Source organism: Embiotoca jacksoni, unplaced genomic scaffold, assembly GCF_022577435.1.
Source record: "Embiotoca jacksoni isolate LCO1_2020_lvr unplaced genomic scaffold, fEmbJac1.0.p SCAF_8, whole genome shotgun sequence".
NCBI lineage: Eukaryota > Metazoa > Chordata > Actinopteri > Embiotocidae > Embiotoca > Embiotoca jacksoni.
In genome coordinates this window covers 14,730,612-14,754,150 of record NW_027185436.1, presented here as the reverse complement: position 1 = coordinate 14,754,150, position 23,539 = coordinate 14,730,612, and the positions used below count along the sequence as shown (strand labels likewise).

The 23,539-nt window shown below is 43.5% G+C and overlaps 1 protein-coding gene across 11 annotated transcripts in view; it reads left to right on the top strand.

The window, feature by feature from the left end:
• Positions 1 to 23,539, top strand: part of mef2cb (myocyte enhancer factor 2cb) — a 70,479-nt gene that overhangs the window by 44,034 nt on the left and 2,906 nt on the right. For 5 of the 11 annotated variants that reach the window (XM_069178009.1, XM_069178010.1, XM_069178011.1 and 2 more), the window contains 5 exons: positions 13,699 to 13,842; positions 14,014 to 14,151; positions 16,613 to 16,793; positions 17,570 to 17,617; positions 22,209 to 22,381. In XM_069178009.1, the coding sequence (XP_069034110.1) occupies positions 13,699 to 13,842; positions 14,014 to 14,151; positions 16,613 to 16,793; positions 17,570 to 17,617; positions 22,209 to 22,381 (684 nt within the window). The remainder of the gene's footprint in view (positions 1 to 13,698; positions 13,843 to 14,013; positions 14,152 to 16,612; positions 16,794 to 17,569; positions 17,618 to 22,208; positions 22,382 to 23,539) is intronic. The other 6 variants (XM_069178019.1, XM_069178020.1, XM_069178015.1 and 3 more) reach the window with 5 other exon arrangements.

Sequence of the window (23,539 nt, the reverse complement as noted above, 5' to 3'; positions counted from 1 at the left end):
TTATATTATTGAGCCTTTTTCAAATTATTAAGGTGGCCAAGGCTTTTATTTTGTTTGCTTAGTGATAACTTTAAAACATTAATTAATCAGAGAAACTTTACATTTCTGATGTGTCTCCAAAGTTAAGTTTGCATCTCTGGAAAAGCTCGTGAAAATCCACAGTTTCTGCAAAATTAATTGTATAGGAGAAAGGATGAAAAAAAAAAATCATTTTCATGAACTAATACAGCGTGTAATTTAATTGTTAGGGTGCCTATATGCACCCGCATCCTTTATGCACCAAGCCCTTAACTCACTCTATAGTCAGTGTATTATCCCACCATGAAGTGAGTTGTCACATGTTTCAGCAAGGCCCTGTGACGAAAGCTCACTGCTTTGAAGCTCTTTCTTTAACTGTGTCTCCATTAGAGAGCAGAGAATGGCTAACGTGTAAACAGCTGTGTCAGGGGAAGATGCTAAAGAGCCTTGTGGGGGAGAGTGCTGTGGAGCACTACCTCCAATGTGATCCCTGGAGGACTCAGGCTCTGCACTCTCTGAGCGACTCACAGCGGGAGAAATCGATCTGAAGAGGCCTTCAGCCTGAGCTGCGGTGTGCTAAAGGGATTGGCCACAGGGCTGACACTCGCACGTTTAACATGGGTGGGTGGAGTGTGTGTGTGTGTGTGTGTGTGTGTGTGTGTGTGTGTGTGTGTGTGTGTGTGTGTGTGTGTGTGTGGAGGGAGGGGGGGTGAGGGGAACGGGGGGTCCGGATCTTTCCCTGTAAGCCTTGTGTGCCACTGTTAGCGACGTCACAGGTGCAGGAACGTGGGTGGGTTGTCGAATTTGGGGGGTTGAGGGCAGGAGCAAAGCGGACTTCCTATTGAAATGGCAGGATGATGAGGAGGAGGTCAAGCACAAGATGAAGGGCTGGATTAAAGGGGTGTGAATGGAATTTAGGTTCCCTACACAGAGGGATAAAAAAAAAAGATCTTAAACATGGCATCTGCTATGTGTCATATCTAATTCTAAATTCATAAAACGCTCTTGTTCTTACCAGTAAGGACAAGTAAGTAAATACATGCATCTCTCTCTCTCTCTCTATTGCTGCTATGCCTGAAGGTGTAGTGGGAGGAGAGGCAGAGGTAGGGGAGCGGAGCTCAGAGTGTGGGCGGCTGGCATAGAGGCCTGCTACATTAGCAATAAAGCTCTATGTAATTAGCATGTCTTTGGTTGATAATTAGCGTTGTTGAGAGAGTGGCACTGAGAGCGTTGCACAGCCTCTCTAGCAACAGCATGTTTACAAGAGGCTGGAGGGCTTTTCTCTCTTACCTCTCTCACTCTGTTTCTGTCTTTCCCTTTTATACACAGTTTTTCATTGAACACACAGAATCTCTATGTTGCTTTGTATTATATTTAACTTATGCATGGGTCAATGGATTTATGTATGTGAAAGACAGAGATAGGGGGGGTAGAAAGACAGACGGAGAGAGAGAGAGAGAGGGAGAGAGGAGTGGTAAAGAAGGTCTTGATGACTCACTTGAAAACCATCTCATTTGGGAATGACACTTCTACAAATATATGTGAAAGCAAAAGACCAACAAACCAGAGCTAACCGTCCTCTGAGTCCAAGTGGTAATTCAAAAGACACATTGCTAATCAAAATGGCTCCTAGTTATTATTATTACGTTCACAATGCATCACAACCAGAAACCCATACTCACGTGAATACTGTGGTAGTTTGAAACAATTGGCTGACGTGTATTTTTTTTGTGTTTTGAATGATTCCATTTTATCCAAAACCATGCAGACCAGTGATATCTGAACTTGCTGAAAGTCCCTCAGTGGCTGTAACAAAAAAATTAATACACAGTGTTATCAGCTCTTACATAAACAAGCAGGGAAGTCCACTTAATTAATGCTAAGTGTTCAAAGAGACATCTAAGCTCATCGAGGCTCTCATAGCTTAATGAAAGCAAACACAGAACCTAGATCACTGGATGTCCATACGCGGTCCAAGTGTGTTGTCCTGGCAGGTTTACAGCACACTCTGAGTCTGGCTCCAGATAAAACAGTCAAACATGCAGATAGATTTCCTATACTCACTGTCTGCCAGGCCAGTTTCCTGGACATGTGAACGGCATTAGAGGAGAAATAGTGAGCGGTGTTGGGAAATGACAAGAGAAAAGATCCATCTCTCCTCTTTCCTCTCATTTTATTCCTGCTTAAGAACAATCACTTTGAGTTGTTATTGGTGATATATTATTCCGATATGGGGGTAGTTAATTGCAACAGCACATGAAAGAGTCCTTTTCTTTCCCCTCCCGATGATTGCAGCTCTAGCCCAAACCTAAGCGGCGTTGGCTTGCTCTCGCTGTGATTGAACGGCCCCAAATCCAACACACTTGGGCTTTGCCAAATCCCTGTTCCACAATGTGCTTGTTTTCCCTTGTTTTTTAAAACAAAGAACACAGGTTTGCGAAACAACTAAAGGGTTAGTGTGTGTGTGGTTATAGCAGGATATATCCTATCCCCTCAATGCCTGGGCAAAACCTGATTGGAGGAAATATTTGTGTATACTCTACTGTATACGCAAGCATTGGTGCTTATACTGTAGGCACACGTACAGTAGTGTGTTGGGCCTGTATACGTGTGTTCTCACGATGGCTACACTACATTGGTGCACGTGTGTACATACACGGTGACAATTGGCTCGGACCCTGCAGAGCTGACGGCATTGTGATGACCTCAGCCACGACTGCACACTTTGATGCTATTGGCTCAACTATCACATGGAATGGCACATGGCTCTTGGTACTGAAGTGACCTGCCTGCCTACCTGCCAGAAGAGGGCCGCTGGCCAATCCCATTTCCAGCAGATTAACCTAATCTGAAAGTTCAGCTCACCCTGTAATCTTAAACAGCAGCAGCAGGGAACTGATTCCCCACCTATTTCAACTCATTTCTGTCCCTTCTTTTTTTTCCCTTTCTCTCCCTCTGTCCGCATCGAGAAGGGACTATTGAATGAGAGGGGGACGGGAGGGACAGAGGGATGGATGAGTGTGAGAAGAGAGGGAGGGAGGGAGAGAAAGAGGGATGGAGGGAGGAAGGCTGGTAATTATTTCCAAAGGTCATTCTGTTAATGACTACCTGCTTGGCTAATGAGATTCAGCAAAGCTCCCTCACCATGTTTCACCCTGCGTATGTTTCACCCGTGTGCCGAGATGTGTGAGAAGCACAGGTGTGATTTCAGCCCAGTGACAGTCCGCTGGAGGGAGGGAGAGTGTGAGGGAGGTGGAGGTGGTGGCGGATGGGTGTAAATGAAGAAATGATAAAGAGAAAGTACATCAAGCAGGTATGTCGGAGAGATAGTACATCCACACCAGTTCGCCGCATGTCTTGCACAATCTTTCAGACTAATTTGGTTGATTTAAAAATCCCATTCTTTTTTAGTTGAAATGCCTGTTTCTCTACTTTCTCAGAAAATGATCGCAAATCAACAGGACATGTGATCTCCCCCTCTGAAGTGCCAGTGTGCTCATGTTCTGCCTCACTCCTGTGAAAATATTTTCCAGCATGTGTGCTATTCTACGTGCTTATTTGGTTTCTAAACAGTATGGAGAACATTAGCCTTGAGGAGTTTTCTGCGTCGATCAGCTCACTGAATGACTTCTTCTCATGGTTTTCAAAGACTGTATAATTACTTTGACTCGAATGTAATTTATCTTCTATTTCTTTTTCATGTGTCGGTATCCAAGAGAAATAAGAGAGTCATATCATATCGTCTGTGCTTCAGTTGTCCACAATAATTTTGTGTGGAGTCATTTTGTGGTTTTTAAAATAAGGTGCATGTGGTGTGTCATGGCCTGGAGGTATGGGGTGGGGTTGCCACAGCATTCAAAGGCTCAGTATTTACAAGTGACGAAGCGATCGACAACATGGCTTGTTTTTCCTTGAGTTGAGGATTTAGATCTGAAGCTGCTTTGACTGACTTAGTAAATTAACCTTTGACATTGGCAAGCGAACAGTATCACAGTTTGTTAAAACAAAGACGCTGATGACAGTCTGTGTACATGAAATAGCACACCGTCACAGAACATGTCAGATAGTATATGAAGTTGATGTATGTTAATTGATGTTGAAGAGCAGGAAATTTGACCACTCTCAATAAGCTTCTCGGCGTAAAATCTATACTTGCAGTGTTTAAAACAATGTGTTTATTCATTTGTAAGCATTTATGAAAATGTGCCATATTTAAAAAAGATCAGATTAGTATATAATGATTTATTGTGGTAAAAAAAATGGATGCGTTTCAGTCATTAGCCATCATCAGTGTTATCAACCATGCACCCAAGGGAGGCTGTGGCTCAGACGGTAGAGTGGGTTGAACACCAATGGGAAGGTTAGTGGTTTGATCCCCAGCTCCTCCTGTCCACATGCCTAAGTGTCCTTGAGCAAGACACTGAACCCTAAGTTGCTCCCAATGGTGTACCATCGGTGTGTGAATGTTCTCCTGATGGCAGCACCTTGCATGGTGATCTGTCTCATTAGTGTGTGAATGGGTGAATGGGAAAACCATGTTAAAGCACTTTGAGACCGAAAGGTGATAAAGTGCTATACAAGTACAGACCATTTACCACCCGCTGGGTTTAAGACTTGTGAGCGTGCCATTTTTGAAAACAATGTACCATAGTTAGCTCAAGGCTAGTTTTCATCTGCACTCCCCTGCCAGATATTATACTGTAAGGCCTCCCTTAAAAAGAACATAAAAATATACATGCAGTATATATAACCCTCTCTGTCCTCTTCAGTTTCAGCTTGAAACTTCAGATACAAAATTGTTTGCTCCGCTACATGTACGCACTTTCAGTTACTACACGTCCATGTAACTGGCAGCATGTATTGAACTCGCCACATGAAGCACCACCCACAAAATAACCACCACTTCATTTGATGTGCTCTTTTACTAATAAATGCCTCAAAAAGTGGTTGTGTTCTAAAAATAGTGTATGGTGAAGCTAAATATAGTTGCCTAGCTGGCTGTTCTTGCTGGGAAAGGATAGAAGAATAGTACTGGGATCGCTCGCTCTCTCTCTCTCTCTCTCTCTTTCATTCCCTCCTCCTTGTATTTTAAACTGGGTGGGTGGGGGTTGTTTTTGAAATCGAGGAGTGAGTAAGCAAAGTGTCAGGGTATTCATTCAGCCTACGCCTCTCTCTCTCTCTCTGTCTCTCTCTCTCTCTCCCTCTCTCTCTCTCTCTCTCTCTCTCTCCTTCTGATGATCGACCAAGAAGAGTTGCCCTCGGTGACCACATGCACAAGACCATCAGTGTGACACCCTACGGTGCCGATGAACATTTGATCCCTTGAATAAAGACGTCTATTATTTAATTATCTTGTTGATCTACCCCCACACTTTGCCAAACAGAGCCTTCCTCTCTGGTTGTTTGCAAAAACTTTTATTACAGAGAAGATACATTTCTGCAAAGTTATATCATCCGTGTCAGCAGAATTAAGCACACTTTAAATAAGCAGGTCTGCAAAAGAGGCAAGTGACAAACCCAGAGAAGCGAGAAAAAGAGAGCAAGTTTACTGAGTTTCTATTTTATAGGCTGTATGCCATTTCCACTTTTTAGGAGAGGTTAAAAACAAGATGGCAGATAATATACATGATCTACATGCTCAGCACTTTATTCCACATCAGATGCCCGCTGACCAGAAAAACAAAACCTCTGACACATCTAAGTGGTATAGTTTCTTGTCTGAGGTGTTTTTTAAGGTCAATACTGAAGCGGAAGTCTGAGGTACTCACATAACAACAAAAGGAGGTTTTAAAAATAGGCTGTTTGAAATGTGCCAATATGTGGTCCCTGTGGTGAGGAGCAGTGAAAAAGGCAGGCCACTTCTGAGGCCACGCTGCCAAAAGGCAAGGCTTTTCCACTACACAGCCCAAAACAATTCACGCCAGCCATTAAGATGAAATGATGCCTTGTTCTTTGAAACTATTTGTGGAAAATTCAGAATAATGAAGATCTATTTTTATAGATGGCATTCCCTGCCTTGCCGAGAGCTTTCCCCCCTGGCCCCACCCCCGCTGCCATGATTGCCGCTTTGGGCAGGGTGTGGAAACTCAAGGTCACAATATAGAGGTCAACCGGCTGGTCATTGTTACTCAATGCCTCCCTCAGGCGCTCTTTTCCTGCCGTGGCACTGTGCGATAAGAGGCAAAGAGACAAAAGACGCTAAGTGACGATTAGTGATGCTGGTGATGGTGGGGGTGGCTGGAAAGGGACTTCAAGTTTTACCCATTTTCAAAGTTTTACCCATTTTCACCCTCACAGAACTGGAGTCATTTGGCTGAGGCTTCACTGTTACTGTCTGATGATAACTTAAAGTTTGTAAATTAAAGCTTTATTGATTACATGACAGTGCAGTCACATACTGGCATGTATGATAATATCTATGACATAAACGGGTCATATGCATTTTCTGTGTATAGAGCATGAGCATGTGAGCTAGATTGTGTGTGGAAAGCACACACAATCTAGCCTTGGCAAAATAGATTTTTATGTTGCATCAGAAAATTATATATAGACACATTCTCATGTCACTCATTTGAATGGAAAAGTACTACAAAACGGGAGTCTAGATGAGATGAAAGATGGGTAGGTTAAGGATTCAGACATGAGTGCCCTCTTTATCCAGTTTCACTGAGCTGGCATTGTGTCTCATAATGTCTATCTGGCTAATTATACAGTGTAGTGACGAGTCTGAATGACCACTTTTGTTCCCAGGGCCGGGATGCTGCTGTAGCAAACAGTGTTGGATTCTGACATGTGCTCAGTGTGTGTCTCTTCCATATGGGAAACACTGCACCATCTGGTATTCTGCTGTGTACTGGCTAGCTAAGATTATGTGTCTGTGAGTGGGCTCTCGTCTGCAGTGGGCTCTTCTTAATAGTGATTTTAGCACATGCACCATCACAATGCCACAGTTTAGAGAAATTTGGAGGAACCTTGTTGCGCACAGTACCCTCTCTGTCCCTCTCGCTTTCTGTCCCTCTCACTTACTCTGACACTTTTTATCTATTTTTTTACTGTACTTCTCACTGACTATTTTAATATTTAGTCAATCTAGTAGTCCCGAGACAGCTAGTAATCACACAGTTAGTCAGCGTTATTACTGAATACACCACCATTTTGCCCAGGGATGATGGATCCCAGGCGCCAGCCTCTGATTCCTGATTATAGTGCAGCAGGGCACCAGGAGTAAGGGGCTTCAAAGCTGCTAAATCACTGAAAAGTCATTGATGCGATAGTTGCCGCAACCAGCGCATCGGGATGCACAGATGATGACTGAAAAAAAACAAAAAAACAGGGACATACTATGATTAGGGGTCCCATTCCTCAGATTGGTAACCTAAAAAAATCAACCATCTCCCCCCAAATCATTCACACACATACACACACCATGTAGCCATCATCCATGGGCATGCCCCTCGACATGGTCCTGGCATGTTCTAACCACGCTTCATGAAACTGTGGCCCTCTTGCCTTTGGTCTGCCATCTGCTTCCAATAAACTAAGCCAGCCTGATCCCTCTGAAGTTCCCTCCACTCTGAAAAGCAGAGAAAGAAAGAGTGAGCGAGGGAGAGAGTGAGGGGAGGGAGACAAAAATGAGAGCAAGTATGAAAGAGAGAGCCAGACAGGCCAAAAAAGAAATAGAAATAAGGAGAATAAGAGCACATCTCAAACATACTATTACCCCTTCCATGCTGCCAGCAAGGCCACCCTGATTGTGCTTATTGTGCAGTGGTGCTGGGCGGTCTTAATCCACAGCGGGTCCACTTCATGGCTCCATTTTATTTGTGATGGGACGGGACAGTGTTACCTTCTCTTGTCTTAATTCTACTGACACTAAACCACATTGCTCCTTACCCATCTGTTCTGACAAAATTAAGTTTGTCAATTGGTAAAAACAGACAGGCTCTCTGTGGTTTTCCACACTTGTATCACCCTTTTCCCCCCAAAATGATCATGACTTAAATCTTAGGTTTGTGAATTGGAGTAAAGACAATTCAAAGAAAAATGTACTATATATATATTTTTTTAGGTTAACCCTGCAGTATTCCCTTTAGATTTTTGTACTCTATGTGAATCATGAATGGCCATATAATAATGCCTACATAATGAATGCCTCTGGCTTCAGAAGACATTTTGGGGGCCCACCTAAATTGTATTCTGATTCACTTTGGGGTCCTAAACCAGTTAGTACTAAAAAGTCTGTAAAGCATATAGGTAGACCCTGTGGCACCCAGACCTCCTGAATTCTCTCACAATGTGAAGGATGATCCGTATAATTAATATCCACTCATATACACTCATGTGTTCAAGGACTCTTTTATGTCAGGAGTCTGATAGTCAGGGTAAATGAGTCTGTTTCTCTACCATTTTTAACAAAACAACACAGAGGCTGAGACCCTGCAAAAAAAAAAAGAATTAGTTCCAGTGCCATTTATTATAGTTTAACAACAGAGCAACCATGATTAACCATAAGTGGCACAGTTATTGTTGCGTTTATATTTTGCTTGTCTGTCAGGGACTTGTTTTCCAACCACTGCTAAAATTGCTGCAAAACCATAAACTGGTCCATTTATGGGGTTAACTCCTGCTACTTTATTATCTTCTGTCTGTTTTGCTTACAATAGTGTGTGTATACTGAAGATCACACTGTGGTTGACGAAGATATAAAAGGCCTATTATTGACTGACTGTTTTTGTAGACTGATACTGTCAGTCACTGGGTCGAAGACATTGAGAAACATTCAGTGGCCTGGCTGTCGCCAATAGCCATAAACACAATATTGAATGTGTCGTACCCTTCAGCCACTGCCAAGATAACTGCAGAGGGGAATGGTCACTATTGGAGCTCTTTCCAAACACAACCCATCAACTAGCCAGAGTCGATCAGAAATGAAGATGTACCCATCAAGCCAACAGTGTTTTGACTCAGCTTCTGTTGAGAATGTGGAAGTGTTGCAGAAAATGTGGGGAAAGGAAGAGGTTGTGAGACAGAGACAGACTGAGCGGCAGACTGAGACAGAAAGATGGGGGCAGAAAGACGGATAGAGGGATGGAGAGGGTGAGCAGGGTGGCAGAATGCCGAGCAGACGGATCCTGGTATGGCAGGAGCTCTGGGCAGGCGTCAGCTGTCCCTAGCAGACCCCCTGGGGCCACCCAGAATTCACACCCAAATACCCTCCACTGTTTTTCTCAACAGCCACATGAAGTTATCACCCACACCACAAACTATGAAACGGATAAAAAAAGGCTGAATTTTTTTTTCCCTGCAATTAAAACATTGGAGCGCTCTAAGCATATGACAATGTGAATCAGTTAACTTGTAGCTCATGTCTGCCACTGACTATCTCGGTCTAGCTCTGTTTACCTCTCTTAGGCTTTCTCAATGTAGTCCGGTAGTTCCTCTTAGACCAACCCAGTCTAGGCCAGCTTAGCTGAGGGTGCAAAGCTGAAGGGTACCAATGAGACGAGTGTCTCAAGTATGTAGGGCACTTTGTCTATGCTGTGCCTGCTTCACACAGGCCCAATGAGTGGAGTCATGAGGGAGCATCATGAAGAAGGAGTTTAATTAGGAGCAAGCCTCCAAAGGGGCCACAGAGAGAGAGACACAGAGCCTAGCAAGAAGACACAGCTTTTTTCCCGTCTTTCCTCTTCGTCATACTTTTTTTCCTTATGATCTCTCACATTTACTATATTCTCTGTAGCATGCCGGGTGACTGTTCACATGTTTCTTTTTGTCTTTTTTTTTTTTTGTCTCTCTCCCTCCCTTTTTCTCAGGCTACATCCACACTAAAACAGCCTTTTAAACTGCACAGGAGTTCAGTAGCGTTTCAGCACCTCATCTCTATTTATATTAACACGCCAGAAAATGTATATCCCGGATCATTCATGTACGCTGAGAATGCCACCCAAAACTGGTGATACACCTTATTTGGTGATCCATCAGATTCTGTGACCTACAGTGTTGGTTAGGTTGGCAGGTGTAGGCACGAGAAGTGGGATGATTAGGATGAAAATATCAGGACACCGAATAAACCCAAATGCTCCATGTATGGCTGATGACGCCGCTGACCAGAGTAATTATGGCACATCATTTGAATAATAGTTTGCGTGTAGGAAGTCACAACATTATAAAATGCAGATTTTAACAACACTTCAGCTGCTAGCATAGACAACAAGGTCAGCAACGGCTGAAATTCATTATCCATGTTGCGTTAACCCCTGGTAGTCCAGACTGATGTCGTGAGTTTCCATCTTTAAGAGGGTCACACAGTAGGGGCGTGACAAATCCAGGATGGACACATTTGCGACCCAATCAGGAAGCAAACATATGTGTCCTCGTCAACGTTTTTGAATGTCTGTATTTCCACCTGTCCGGGCTAAAATGGAGTTTTCAAACGAAAATGAGATCAGGAATGTTTTCAAAAGTCATCGTTTTGGGGGTTAAAAAATACCATAGTAGTGTGCACACTAGGTTTAAACAAAAGTTATATTTTTTTAAATAAAAACATATTACGGTGGGTATAGCCTCAATCTTTCTCTCTTGTGAACTGGTATCTAACTTCATGGTAATAATAAATATTGGTGAAAGATATCATGTGTAAACAAGAGGCAACAAAAATGCTCTGAATTTATAGATAGTTGTCTTTGATGCCAGAATTTATTTTTAAGAATGAACAAATTTTAGTTACTTGGAAGATGTTGGAATTTTTATTCACAAGTGAACTGCACCAAAGTGTTGTTGCCATTTCCCCCAAAATCTATTTTTATGCCAGGTCTTCATTTCCATACTCCTGTTTCTCTCAGTATTGAGAGAGCAGCTCTCTTTTTTCCAATGATCATTATTCTCTTAGTAATTTTAAAGAATACTCTAAGTCTTGGATGTGCCTCGTATAATGATGACGTTAATGAATGACAGACTCAAAGCCTTGTTTTGAAGGCAATCAATGGCTCTATGTAGAAGTGCCGTGACATATATAAACAAATTCAAGGAGCAGATATGAGCTATTAGAGAAGGGTAAAATACATAGGAAGATGAGAGTAGGGCAGTCGGGTGGTGAAGTGGAAAGCACTTCTAAGGCCCTTCTAAGGCTACATGAGCACTCCAACAGCTCTGATTGGTTGTTGGCTTGTGTGTCAGCCCGTGGCAACAAGTGTGATGTCTTTAAACAGGTGGGCATAACTGGGATAAGTGGCATAGCATCCTTGTACCGCTCCCTAAATACGATGAACCCTGTTGGAAAGCTATGCCTGGGCCACATGCCTCATAGTCATATAACACTCACACCCTGGTTGCTTGCACCCCATCAACATGAACCATTGCCCAACCCGCTGCCAGACCACCAGCTCAATTACCCCATATGGGTGTCACCTTAAACCCAGTCCTCATTCTCCTCCACCAATGCTCCCCTGCTATGGTAGTGAATCTCTCCTGCTCTCTGTGCTGCTGGCAGTAGGTGGAAATCCGTGCAAGTAGGAAGAAAAGTTGTTTTTTTATTTCCTTGTATGCATTCTCATGTGAACAGAATAAGGCCAGAAGTTCAGTTCTTGTCAGTTCGATATGATGCATCGCCAAGGCCAGAATGAAACTAGGCAAAAGAAATAGCAAAAGTTTTACATCTTACGCCTTTGCCAAAAAAGACAGCATGCTAAACCTTTGCAACCCCTTTGTTCTTTTTGACTCATCCTCCTCAGATAGAGCAAGGGTGCCTGATTCACTGTAGGTCTGTTGGAAGTCAGATCTCCTGCATCGCCTTGGTTGATTTGTTTGGTGTGATTTCCTGAAGACTGTCAAAGATATGAGAGATGCTTTCAAATTCAGAATTCCAGATTTCCACTCTTGGGGCCAAGTGAGGATTCAGAGAGAGAAAAGGAGAGCCAGCAAATGTTGACACACTTACAGTAGCTGCCTCGCCACGAGACGCCTCAGGAATCAAACAGTTATCACACACACAAAAGAAGCCCTCTAAGTTCACTAAAACCACACTCAAAACAGCCCTTTGTTGTGCTGACATGAGAGATGACTGGATTTTTATTTGTTTTCTAAGCAGGCAGATCGCTCCCTGTCACTTCTGCTGCTGGTTTGATGGAGTAGCTAGTACTCGTATCTCTTCTGTGAGTGAGTACTGACGGAGACAAACAAATGAGAGGAAGAAGTTCACTGAGATTAACTTATCTTAGCATCTATCTTCCTCCTTTCTCCTGCTCAGTATCTCTTTCTTTTTTCTTGACTCTAACACCAACCCTCACACACCCACACATGTACGCACAAACACAGACTCATTCCCCTCTTCCCCCTCCCACACACACGCGCACACACACACACACACACACACACACACACACACACACACACACACTAGAAGACACATACGCACTCTACAACATATACAGACAACCACACACACACACACACACACACACACACACACACACACACACACACACACACACATACACATACACACACACACACACACACTTGATCAGCATCAAATACAGGGTGTGCTAAAGTAAATTTAATTACGACTGTCTGATATGGAGCTTCAGATGAAAGTAGGAGAGCGCAGTGTGAAACGACGACTGCACAGACAGGAGCAGGCCCGTGATATTCCTCCTGTAGACTAATCTCCCTTTATTAAAGCCAGGAGGAGAGGGAAGGGGAGGGGTGGGGGGAGGGGGGTGGAGAGGAGGAGGAGGAGGAGGGGGTGTCTTTGATGAGATCTCTAACTGTCAGCTACTGTACTTTTCTTCTCTCCCGTCTTTGTCTCTCACTTTATGAGGCAAATGAACACAGCACCTATCGTTACGTGTCTACTTGCTCAAGCAAACATACCCTGATGCTATCACATACAGTAAAGTGCTCTGAAACTTATCCCTGTTGTTAAGGTTGTCAACAATATCTAAAAAAGGACAGCGGCAGATCTCCCGCTCTCCTCCTCTAACACTCTCTTTGTCTGTCTCTCCTCCAGTTAGAGGGAGTGGTGAGCGATTGGAGAGTGTGGTTTTCTGGCCACTCTAATGGGGGCAGGTGGCCATCAGGTGGCCAAAACAGAAACTGCCACATTTAATAGTACATATACCACAGTCATGAACTCATGCACCTCCACTGTATTTTAATTAGTTTTCGTGGCCGACTGGTGATTATAGTTATAAAATGTCTTTTATTCTCTTGACTGTTACTTTTGTTATGCAATTATGAGGTTTTGAGGTCCCATGATTTGTCAATTGGTCAAGATTGTAATGATTTGTTTTGTCTCGTCATTGGATGTGATTAAATCATTTGTGCCATCTTGAATGTTTAGCTGAATGTGTACTTGTTCCCAAAACAGCCAGTGTATCCTCGTGTCACCCCATGTTGGTTGAGGTTAGATGGAGCCTGCCGAAATAATTAATTGAAACATTTTAGAAAAACATATTTCTAAGAAACAGATCTAATTTGGCCATAGAGAAAAGATGCTTTGAAAATGTATTTATTTGAGTTCTGTTAAAGAAGTCTTTAAATGGATTTCCAAACATCCTCTAATTGGACTTGTCTTTTGTCCAGTGCCTTCTCACACTTCATTACCATTTGTCCCTCCACCTGGGTTGCTGTTCCCTACCACAAAGCACTTCAAACTATTTTGTGCAACTGCTCTGTTTGCAGACATTGAGAAAGAAGGGCCTAAACGGCTGTGACAGCCCAGACCCCGACGCAGACGACTCGGTTGGCCACAGCCCTGAGTCCGAGGACAAGTACAGGAAAATAAACGAGGACATTGATCTGATGATCAGCAGACAGAGACTGTGTGTAAGTACTTCTCGTTGAACCCAGAGCCTTCCTCTCACCTTTCTTTCCTCTCTCCCCTCCTTCCCCTCATGCTTTCTGCCGCTTCATCCTTGTCTCCTTGTTATCGTCATCTGTTCCTACCACCCATCCCTCCGTCCCTCCATCCTTCTGTGTGCTTGTGGGACCTGGCAGGCATTGAGCAAGAAGGAGAACAAAGGTGGCGAGAGCCCGGAGCTCGAGTCTTCTCTCATCCTCACCCCACGCACTGAGGAGAAATACAAACAGATTAACGAGGAGTTTGATCACATGATTAAAACTCATAAGATACCTGTAAGTACTGGGTTGAAACTGTGCCGCATCCTCAGCAGGCTAACAACATGCCGACTGGCAAGTAACTGTTGAGCTAACCCGGCTAACCACCATTGTTTGGCACTAGACTAATTATACAAAGTGAGAGTGAGTAAGACCAGAGAAAGATTATAGTGTGTACTTACAGTGAGGAGATTACAGTTCTTTGATTTTGCTTGTTTACAGTTGAGGAACGGTCCTCTAATTTGACATAACTGTAACCATAACTGGCAGGCATTTTTGCTATATTAATTGCAGGCTTTCTCTTATGACAAATTGTAACCTCACTTGGTTCCCACCTTGAACCTGTTCTACCCATAATGCCTTGCCTGGCTCTCAGGGGAGGTGTGGTCTGCATGCGCTTTTCCTTTTCCTGCACCAAAACACACCCGCAGCAACGGGGACAGCCATTTTGGCAGCAGACATTCACAAACTCTGAAGCGTGTCCTGCACAGAACTCAATTATATAAAATAATTGAATGCAAAGTCTTTAGTAGCCTATCTTTGTTAGTGGACATATGTCAAGACATATATGCAGCTAGATTTATACTGTGTAGTGTTAATTCTACAGAAGAGTCTATTGTATAACCAGCTGCCAGAAACCACAAAACAGAGGCTTCTTTCTATGTAAACTGAGCCTGCCCCTCATTCAGAAAGCACCATATTGGAGTGGTTACGGAGAAAGAGATAATTCCACAGTAGATAGTTCAGAGAAGAACAGTAGTGTCTAAGCCGCATGGAGCAGGAGATGTGGTTAGAAACTAGGCAGGGGTTGGTGAGCTGGGGTGGCGTGTCGGGGTGTGGTGGGTTTGGGATCGTAGCTGGGTGGGGATGGGGGTGGAGCTGGGTGTTGGGGGGTGGGGTGACTCTGCACACAACAAGTGGCAGTTCAGTGTGTGGTCAGGGTGGCTGCCAAGCACTGGGCCTCTGGATTGCAGGGGACTGTTGAGGGGACTGCGGGGAGAGGCAGGGGAGGAAGATGAATGAAAACAGGAAGGATGGCACCAGTTAAAGGACAGCTCACAGATGGGGCCCTTACACACAGCAATAGGGGTATGTGTGCACGCCAAATGTGCACAGAGACAGCTTTTAGAAAACATTACACAGAAAATCATTAGGTATGAAAACTACAACAAGGAGAACGAGATGGAAGAAATTAGTGGGCGGGTGGAGAAAAATTAAACAGAACCAGAGACAGTCCCTCACTGGTTGTAAAAGAAAGCATCTATAGGCTTTGTCTAGCCCTGTGTAAAGTTGCAGTTAAAGCAAAACGTGCAGAGGCCCGAAATGAAATATGGTTTAAGTAACCATCTTTGTACATTGAAATAATATTTGGTCAGCTAAAAGAACATTAGCAAAAGGGAGAAAATTGAAGAAGTGCTAAGGCACATAGCCCACTACCACATAAGACAGGCTGATGATCTCCCTGATGCACTCCCGCTATGGCTCGGAGACACATGGCAGTAATTTCGGGCCCTATTTTCTACTTCCTAAAACTAACATGCAGGATCAACCACTTCCAGGGCACTCCCAAGGTTAAGCCCTTCTGCCAAGTGACACAATAAACATGACAAACTGGATGCCTGGGGCTGTCAGGCTACACCTCTGTTCATGTCCCTGATGACACTCCTGACTGATCTGAGTCTACCACTTAAAACCCTTTACATTGACTCCACGTGACAAAAAAAGAAGTTATTCCTAATTGCATTCAGTTCTTCAGTCTTTAAGATACTTTGGCAAGAAATCCTACAGGCTTTTTAGTGAGATGAAGACAGAGTGAATTATCTTCAGCTCCTTAGGATCGCTGGGATGCCATTGGTTTTATTATCATACAGTGGCCTTATCATTTCTTAAATGTAATAAACCAGGAATGTATTTCAAAAATATAAATTCCATGACTTTAGCATAATATTTTCTTCGGTCAACCTCTTGCCTTCACAATTGCAAATGTCGCAACATGTTAGTGCCAACACCCGAGTCCTTTACAGAGCGATATTGGTAGCCTCCACAGTGACTTATGCTGCAACAAGTTGGACTAACAAAGTGTTGCCAGCCAATCATCTTGGGGGCAATTTGAGTAACTCAGAGAGGAGTTTCCCTTTTGTTGTTTGTACAGTGCTCCCTTTCACTATCTATACTGTCCTGTATTTTTAGTCTTTGTTCTGAGAAGCTCTCTGTACAAGTCATATACATGGGCTGTCTGTTCTTTGTTGTCCATTTATCCTTTTGAACTTGGCTGTCGCTCTTTTCTTTTTTTCTTTCGTGTTGCTTCGGGAGTAACACTTTAAATTCCTTTGTGTTCCTGGAGTGTTTCTGAATTGTCACATCCTTCTCTCTCTGTGTCCCTTCCTTTACTCAAAGGCCTTGTTTACTCACTGAAATCGTTATCTTAAGCATACTCACGCTCATTTCTGTGTCTCTCTTTATCCCAACTTTTTCTCAGCAGGCTGTGCCCCCGTCAAACTATGACATGCCCGTGTCCATTCCCGTTAGCAACCAGAACAATCTCATTTACAGCCATCCCGGTGGGTCCCTAGGCAACCACAATCTGTTGCCACTGGCACACCATGGCCTACAGAGAAACAGCATGTCTCCTGGAGTTACACACAGACCCCCCAGCGCAGGTAACACAGGCGGCCCTACCCTACCTCACCTGCACTCATGCACTCATGTACATGCTGTTATCCCATCTGTCGATCTTCTCAACTGCGTTGTGTACCTGTCAGTCATGCTAATAGACACACACACATCAAATGTGTGACTTATTTTATGACAGCTATCCACAATATTCCACATAAAGCAGTGAATGAATCTAAAGCCTTCCCCTCCCACGTATACACATATATTGCCTGCTCAGGATTTTGTTAAAAGTAAGTTGATGATTTAATACAATATTAAATCCCAGCCCACAGTCTGACTGATTTAATGTGAGGTTCTACCAAGTTGCTGGTGACATAAGCAAATTGGGCCTGTTGGTTTGTTATTGTTGTCCAAAGTCCTTTTTCTGTCCCTCTGGTCTGAAGGCTGCTGCCCACACCCTCACCCTGTCATTACAACTGGATGCTAGAAACGACAGCACAAACTAAATATGAGTTTTGGCGCTTGCAGCATCCACAGCAAACCGCACACCCTCTGGACCCTCCCACCCTTCCACCTCACATGCCTTAAAAATAATAATGTGTCATTTTTCTTGGACGGCAATTTTATGTATCCACTTGCAGTGTTCAGTTGCTCAGCATGTAAAGTTTTGAGTGGGAAGCAGGATTACTTCGACATCATATATGTACTGACACACAGCGCATTGTGATTAAATGGGGTAAGAAACAGGAGAGCAGTGGATGTTATGTCTATCCTCTAATGGGTTTCTCTCTTTTGCTCTGCTCTTTATTTCATCTTACAGGTGGCCTAATGGGTGCTGACCTCACCACTGGCGCAGGCACCAGTGCTGGTAAGAATGGTCTCCTCTTCTCACACGTAGATGTCTCCTAACACACACTCTCACACACACACACACACACACACACACACACACACACACACACACACACACACACACACATAGATAGCACCCACTCACCCTCTTGGGTCCATAAAATGCATGACTAACACTAACCCAAACCCAAGTGGAGATTTTGTCCACGATGTGTTGAAGTTAGTGGTCGTGGATTGCATCTGGGAATGTTTGCTCAGTGCTTGGGCTGTGACACATCCTGCCTGGGTTTCAGCTATAAAATGGTAAAACAAGTGGGGATAAACAGATTAAAAAAAAAAAAAATGCATTATATACGGAAGCAGCAAATTGCCTGACGGGTAGTTAGAAGAGATACTGAACTTTTGAATATATGGTTAAATTTGATCTGTTTTTTTCTATCACCTCTTCGATTTCTATCAGCAACTAAATCAATTCAGTGTTTAGAGTTTCTCACCATGCCATAATTATCCTGTGGAGAGTAGAGCAAACCATATTTGAGAAACATGTGTATGGAATCTTATGTGTTAGCTTCTGTTTCTCCATGGCTTTGTCCCTGAGGACATGTCAGACTCAAGTTTATGACTCCCTTTTAAAGGGTTAAATTTTACTGCCTCAGCGTACAGTGCAGAGTGTAAAAATTGAGAAACGGGGGTGTTAGTGGGGCACAGCTGGGCAGCCTTGTCTGGCCCCGAGGGCTCCATCACAAGGGGTCAATGCTTGGTTTCTCTGTCTGGTCACTCATCGTCCACACAAACACATATGCACACACAACAGGACCGTTTGTTGTGGCGTGTGTTCCATTGACGGCGTTTTGCAGCGCATGCTTCAAATGTAGCCTTTGTGTCACCGCACTGAAGGAACAGAGGCGCTCTGTGAGAGCCGTGTGTCGCTCAGCAGCAGAGAAAAACACAACGTGGAGAGAGAGTCATGTGGGAGCTGAAAGATTCCATTCAATGTTCTCTTAAATCTCATTGAGGGGGAGAGAGAAAGAGCGTGTTCGGGGGGCAACCCCAATGATGAATATCCACTGATGGTGGAAGCATGTGCGCAAAGGAGAAACAGTGGGGGAACACAGATGGAAGTGTTCTGTGAACTTGGTCAGCCATTTTAATGATGTTCCTTTAACATCGTGAGTGTGAGGTGGCCCAGCCACTGTGGCACCACAAAGAATGTTTTAATGTCCCTCTTCTCTCCGCTGTACGTTTTGATAAGGTGATTGTACAAGTAGCTGTCTGGTCTGTGTCTTAAGTGGTGTGGCCTAAGTAACATAGGAGGGGCCTTGTGTGTGAGGGGGTGGATGTGTGTGTGCCTTAGACGTGCACATAAACACAGCACCTCTTTAGTGCCGCTGTCTGAAAGAGAGAATATTATTTTTGAAGTTATTCTTCTTTGCAGCATCAGCATGAAGTTATGTTTCAAACATGTCTGTAGATAATCCTTAGGATTTTTCTGTGCTAATATACCACACGAAACCCAGATGTGGGGGAATATTAAAAATTACTAAAGGTCCCCCGGTATTTCTAGCTCAGTGTAACTACTGTAAAACATGTGACGGAGGGGCTGATTCATCTGGTCTTTTCTATCCAAAAAGGTGTGTTTGTGCACGTACAGAATGTTTGCTCATTTATGTGTTCAATGTGACAATTCTTTTGCTAGTTTGGTGAGAGCAGAGGTGAAGTGAGAGACAGAACTTGGAGTGAAAGAGAGAAAGAGAGCTAATGAAGGCAGCTCCATACCAAAGCCCTAGCTTGTAAAAAAAAACATCTCCACCTCCATTGTGAGATTAAGTAGCTGTCATCTATGCCACAATCGGCACTCTTCTCACCAGAGCACTGCAAGGAATTAACGAGAATCCCCTGTGTCCTCTCCACCTTGATCACATACCAATTACTCCCTGAGATGAGTTTCATACAAGGTACATGTTTAGGACATCTCTGGTCAAAATCACATGGAAATGTAAGTTCAAAAGCGCACATGTAGAAACTGACAAAACGTTAGGTTCAGCTGATCAAACGGCGCCTGTCTCAATCTTGGCAGCACCTCACACCAACTGTATAAGTTGTAGGCATGCATGTGACACCTTAGTTCAGTTGGAGAATTCAGAGTTGAATGCACATTTGGCCAAACCGCAACGGAAGAGTGTGTGAGTATGGGGAATAGAATGGAGCGCGCCTGTTAGACCACAACAGGACATCAGAAATTTGTTCAGTAACAGTAAAATGTACACAAGTTTAACCACACCTCTTCTTTGTGTGTGTGCGCGTGGTGTGTGTAAGAGGGAAAGAGATAGATGAACACTTTGGGGGGCCTCGTCATACACATCCATCTCAAAGTCATACAGTCAGATTGTAATGCAGCTTTGACCTTAGCTGCCCCGCTTGACACACACACACACACACACACACACACACACACCACACACACACACACCACACACACACACACCACACACACACACACACACACACACACACACACACACACACACACACACACACACACATGCACACACACACACACACACACACACACACACTTCAGGAGTAGCACAAAGCCACTTATCTGAGTCTCAGATTAGGTGTTGTTCTTGATGCATGAGTTTACACAGCAGCAAAAAAGACTCCTTGCTGGGCTATGTTTAATTTTGGTACTTCCTCTAAACAGTTGACGCCAGCCTACGCTGCAGCTCCACTATGCAAAGTAGTATCAGAGGAGGAAAGTGGAAATGAACTCACGGTATCATGTCTTCAGCTGATACAGTGGCTGAGCCAGTGAATCTCTATTGAATTCAACCATCCTAAAATCAGGGTGATCACGTGACAGAATAGAAAGATTTGAGTCACAGTTCTTGCTTCATTAGCTTAATTGGCTTGTGATTTTACTTTTGAAGTGCTTCAGGACTGGCCTATGCCACTCGTGATTATAGTCATCTAGCGTATAATTGACTGGACTGCAGCCATCTCCAAGGGGCGGTAATACACAGATGTCTGATTAACTGTCACAAAGATGAAGTCCGTGTCATCTTGACCAAAGTGTGTATTAATGTCTCTCTATAGCGCAGTGTCTTTTTTATTCGTCTGTACAGAAACACTGATGTACTTCCTGCTGGGTTATTTACTAAAGTATGTGTATGTGTGGTGTGTGTGTGTGTTTTATGCATGTGTGAGGTCTCATTCATCTGTCTCCACATGCACCCACTCAATCTCACAAAGGGCCAGCCATGAGAATCAGAGAGCGGGAAAACTGAAGAGGCAGCTGCCTCTTTGCTAATGTGAGATTGACATTGGAACTAAGAGGGTCCAATACAAAACACACATGTGCATCCATATGCGAGGCTCGTGCATGAGCAGTCATACTGAAAGTCTCATAGAGTCTGAAGTCATCCGCTTACGTACAATCAATGTGACAGAAAAGTAGTGCTGATGTAGATTCATGCACATGCAAAACTTAATACAGAAAAACATACAATGGCACACAAACTCTGTGTTAACATCATCTTACACATGCGACAGACGGAAACACACACGCACCGACAGTAACACACACTGTTTTTCTCATTTTCTGTCAGACGGACTCATTTTCTCTCACCGCTAGCGGTCGTTTACTCTTCAGATTGTTCAAATTGAGCTTTTGAGACTTTTCATTTCCAAACAACAAAAACCTCGCTCTCAAATTAAACAAAGATCAGCAAGGGAAATTGCCCAGGAAGACATCTGCGACTCATTTTCCCCCGGAGTATATGATTAGGAAATTCATTTATGTCTAACGTATAATTCCTGCCCGTCTTTCAAGTGGGAACGTCCACACAAGTGCCCTGTGTTCTACCCCTTGGAAGAAGGAAGGAGAAGTAAGGGGAAAAACAGCCTGCGGGATTGGGTTAGAAACAAAGACTATGTTGCTTGCAAGAATGCTCTACTTTCAGTTTTTTTTTTTTTACGATGTTGTTAGGATTTTACCCCACCGGTTTTTGAGGGAGAAATGGGTGCTGCATTTGGCCCACCATGCTTAGGGGAATGCAGATCTAGTAATAACACCAAGGCAGGGTCTTTGTCTGGAAGAACCGCAGAACTGTGTTTAGCTCTGATGGCCAAATGATCTGTCCCGTCCCTCTGTGGTCTCACTCCCCGTAATTAGATGTTTTTACAAGATTCACTGGCTGTTTCAGGGCACATGTAGCCTTCATTGAAAGTGACGGAGGAAGAGGGTGAGGTTCTCTCATATGGGTGCCTTCACTTTACAACTCAGAGACAAACGGTGGTGATCATAAAGGCAAAAACACTATTTCTGTTTTGACTATCTGCTCAAGCTGCAGCGCTTCCTTCATGAAGCATCATTTACATTTCTCTTCAGACTTGTAAAAGTTCTACCATAGAAAGTGAATATGAGACAAAACATTGCAAAGGAGCACGAGGTGAAAATGAACTCCTGTAGTTCTTAATTAGACTACACTATAATGTGTGAGTTTCAAGATTTACTAAACTTTTGATACAAGTTTAACACCATGTCTTTGGTTCAAATACCATTTGGTGTGTTAAAGGTTTCTTTGCCTTTTTCTTTACTCTCTCAGGAAATGGATATGGGAGCCATCGCAACTCGCCTGGTCTGCTGGTCTCTCCGGGTGGTATGAACAAGAACATGCAGGCTAAATCTCCCCCACCCATGAACTTAGGCATGAACAACCGCAAACCTGACCTACGTGTGCTCATCCCCCCTGGCGCTAAGAACAACATGCCCTCCATTGTGAGTAATCTTTCCATGCCACTCTTCTTCATTTCCTCACCCACTTTCCCTGCTATATATCTTCCAACCTATGAAGGTCCGTCAGGTGTCTTTGTTATTATTTATTTTTCTTTCATGTCCTCTCTGCTGCTTTCATCTATTCATATCAGATTTGGGTTGATGAGGTTATGTTTGTGATAAGCTTGACTATAGGCACATGGCATTTGTGTTGTTTTCTCATGAGCCTTGGCAGCTTGTTAAACCAACACCTTTCTTTAAAAAAAAAAAAAAAAAAAAAAACTCTCGGCCCAAGGCTGATATACTGTCAAATATATCTCTTCTGCTGTGTCTGTATAAGTAGTGCTGTTTGTTGGCACTTTTATTGGCCCTGTTTTTGTTCCTCTCTCATCTCTTTAGAATAGAGTGTATTAAGTTAGTGTAGTTACAGTAGTTCGTAGCTTTTTCTTCACATTGTTTCTGTTTCGGTTGGCTCAATCCTATAGCGGCTCCATCCCCGGATCCACGCCTATATGCTCACTTACACTCACTAATTTTTATTTATTACCCTCCCCTTTTAATGCCATCAGTCTGAGGATGTCGATCTGCTATTGGTAAGTCGGACTGCCACTCAAATTTAGAAATCAAAACAACCCTTAAAAGGGTCTTAAGAATCTGAATATTTCCAGTTTTCTAATCAGAAACCGGTTAAGATCGTTCTGGAGAGCATCATGTACCTTGTGGAACGGAGAGTTGCAGTCACCTGAATCTTAACCTCTTAGTTTGAATCCAATTTTAGCTTTCACTACAGAGATTATTACAGCTAGATGCAGCCTTTTTGAGAAAAGCACTCCTGACTCCAGAGTAACTTTCACCTTTATTGTTGCTGACTCTGCTGAAGGCTCCAATGTCACCTCACATGACATTTTGTGAGGGCACATAGTGCCATCCAGTGGTGTGTCAGAGTAAAGCAGCCTGGCCTCTTTTCTGCCTTTGCCCTTGTGTATCTACTCATCTCTTTCTTCCTCATATCTTTTCACCTGCATGAGCAGTCTTGTTTTGCGCACGTACAGCTCACAGCTTTTATTACTTAGAGTGTAGAAACGAAGGGCAACAAAAGAGTACACTTTCATTTCACATCAAACCTCTATTATTTTCTGATAAACCCTCCCCTCTGCCTCA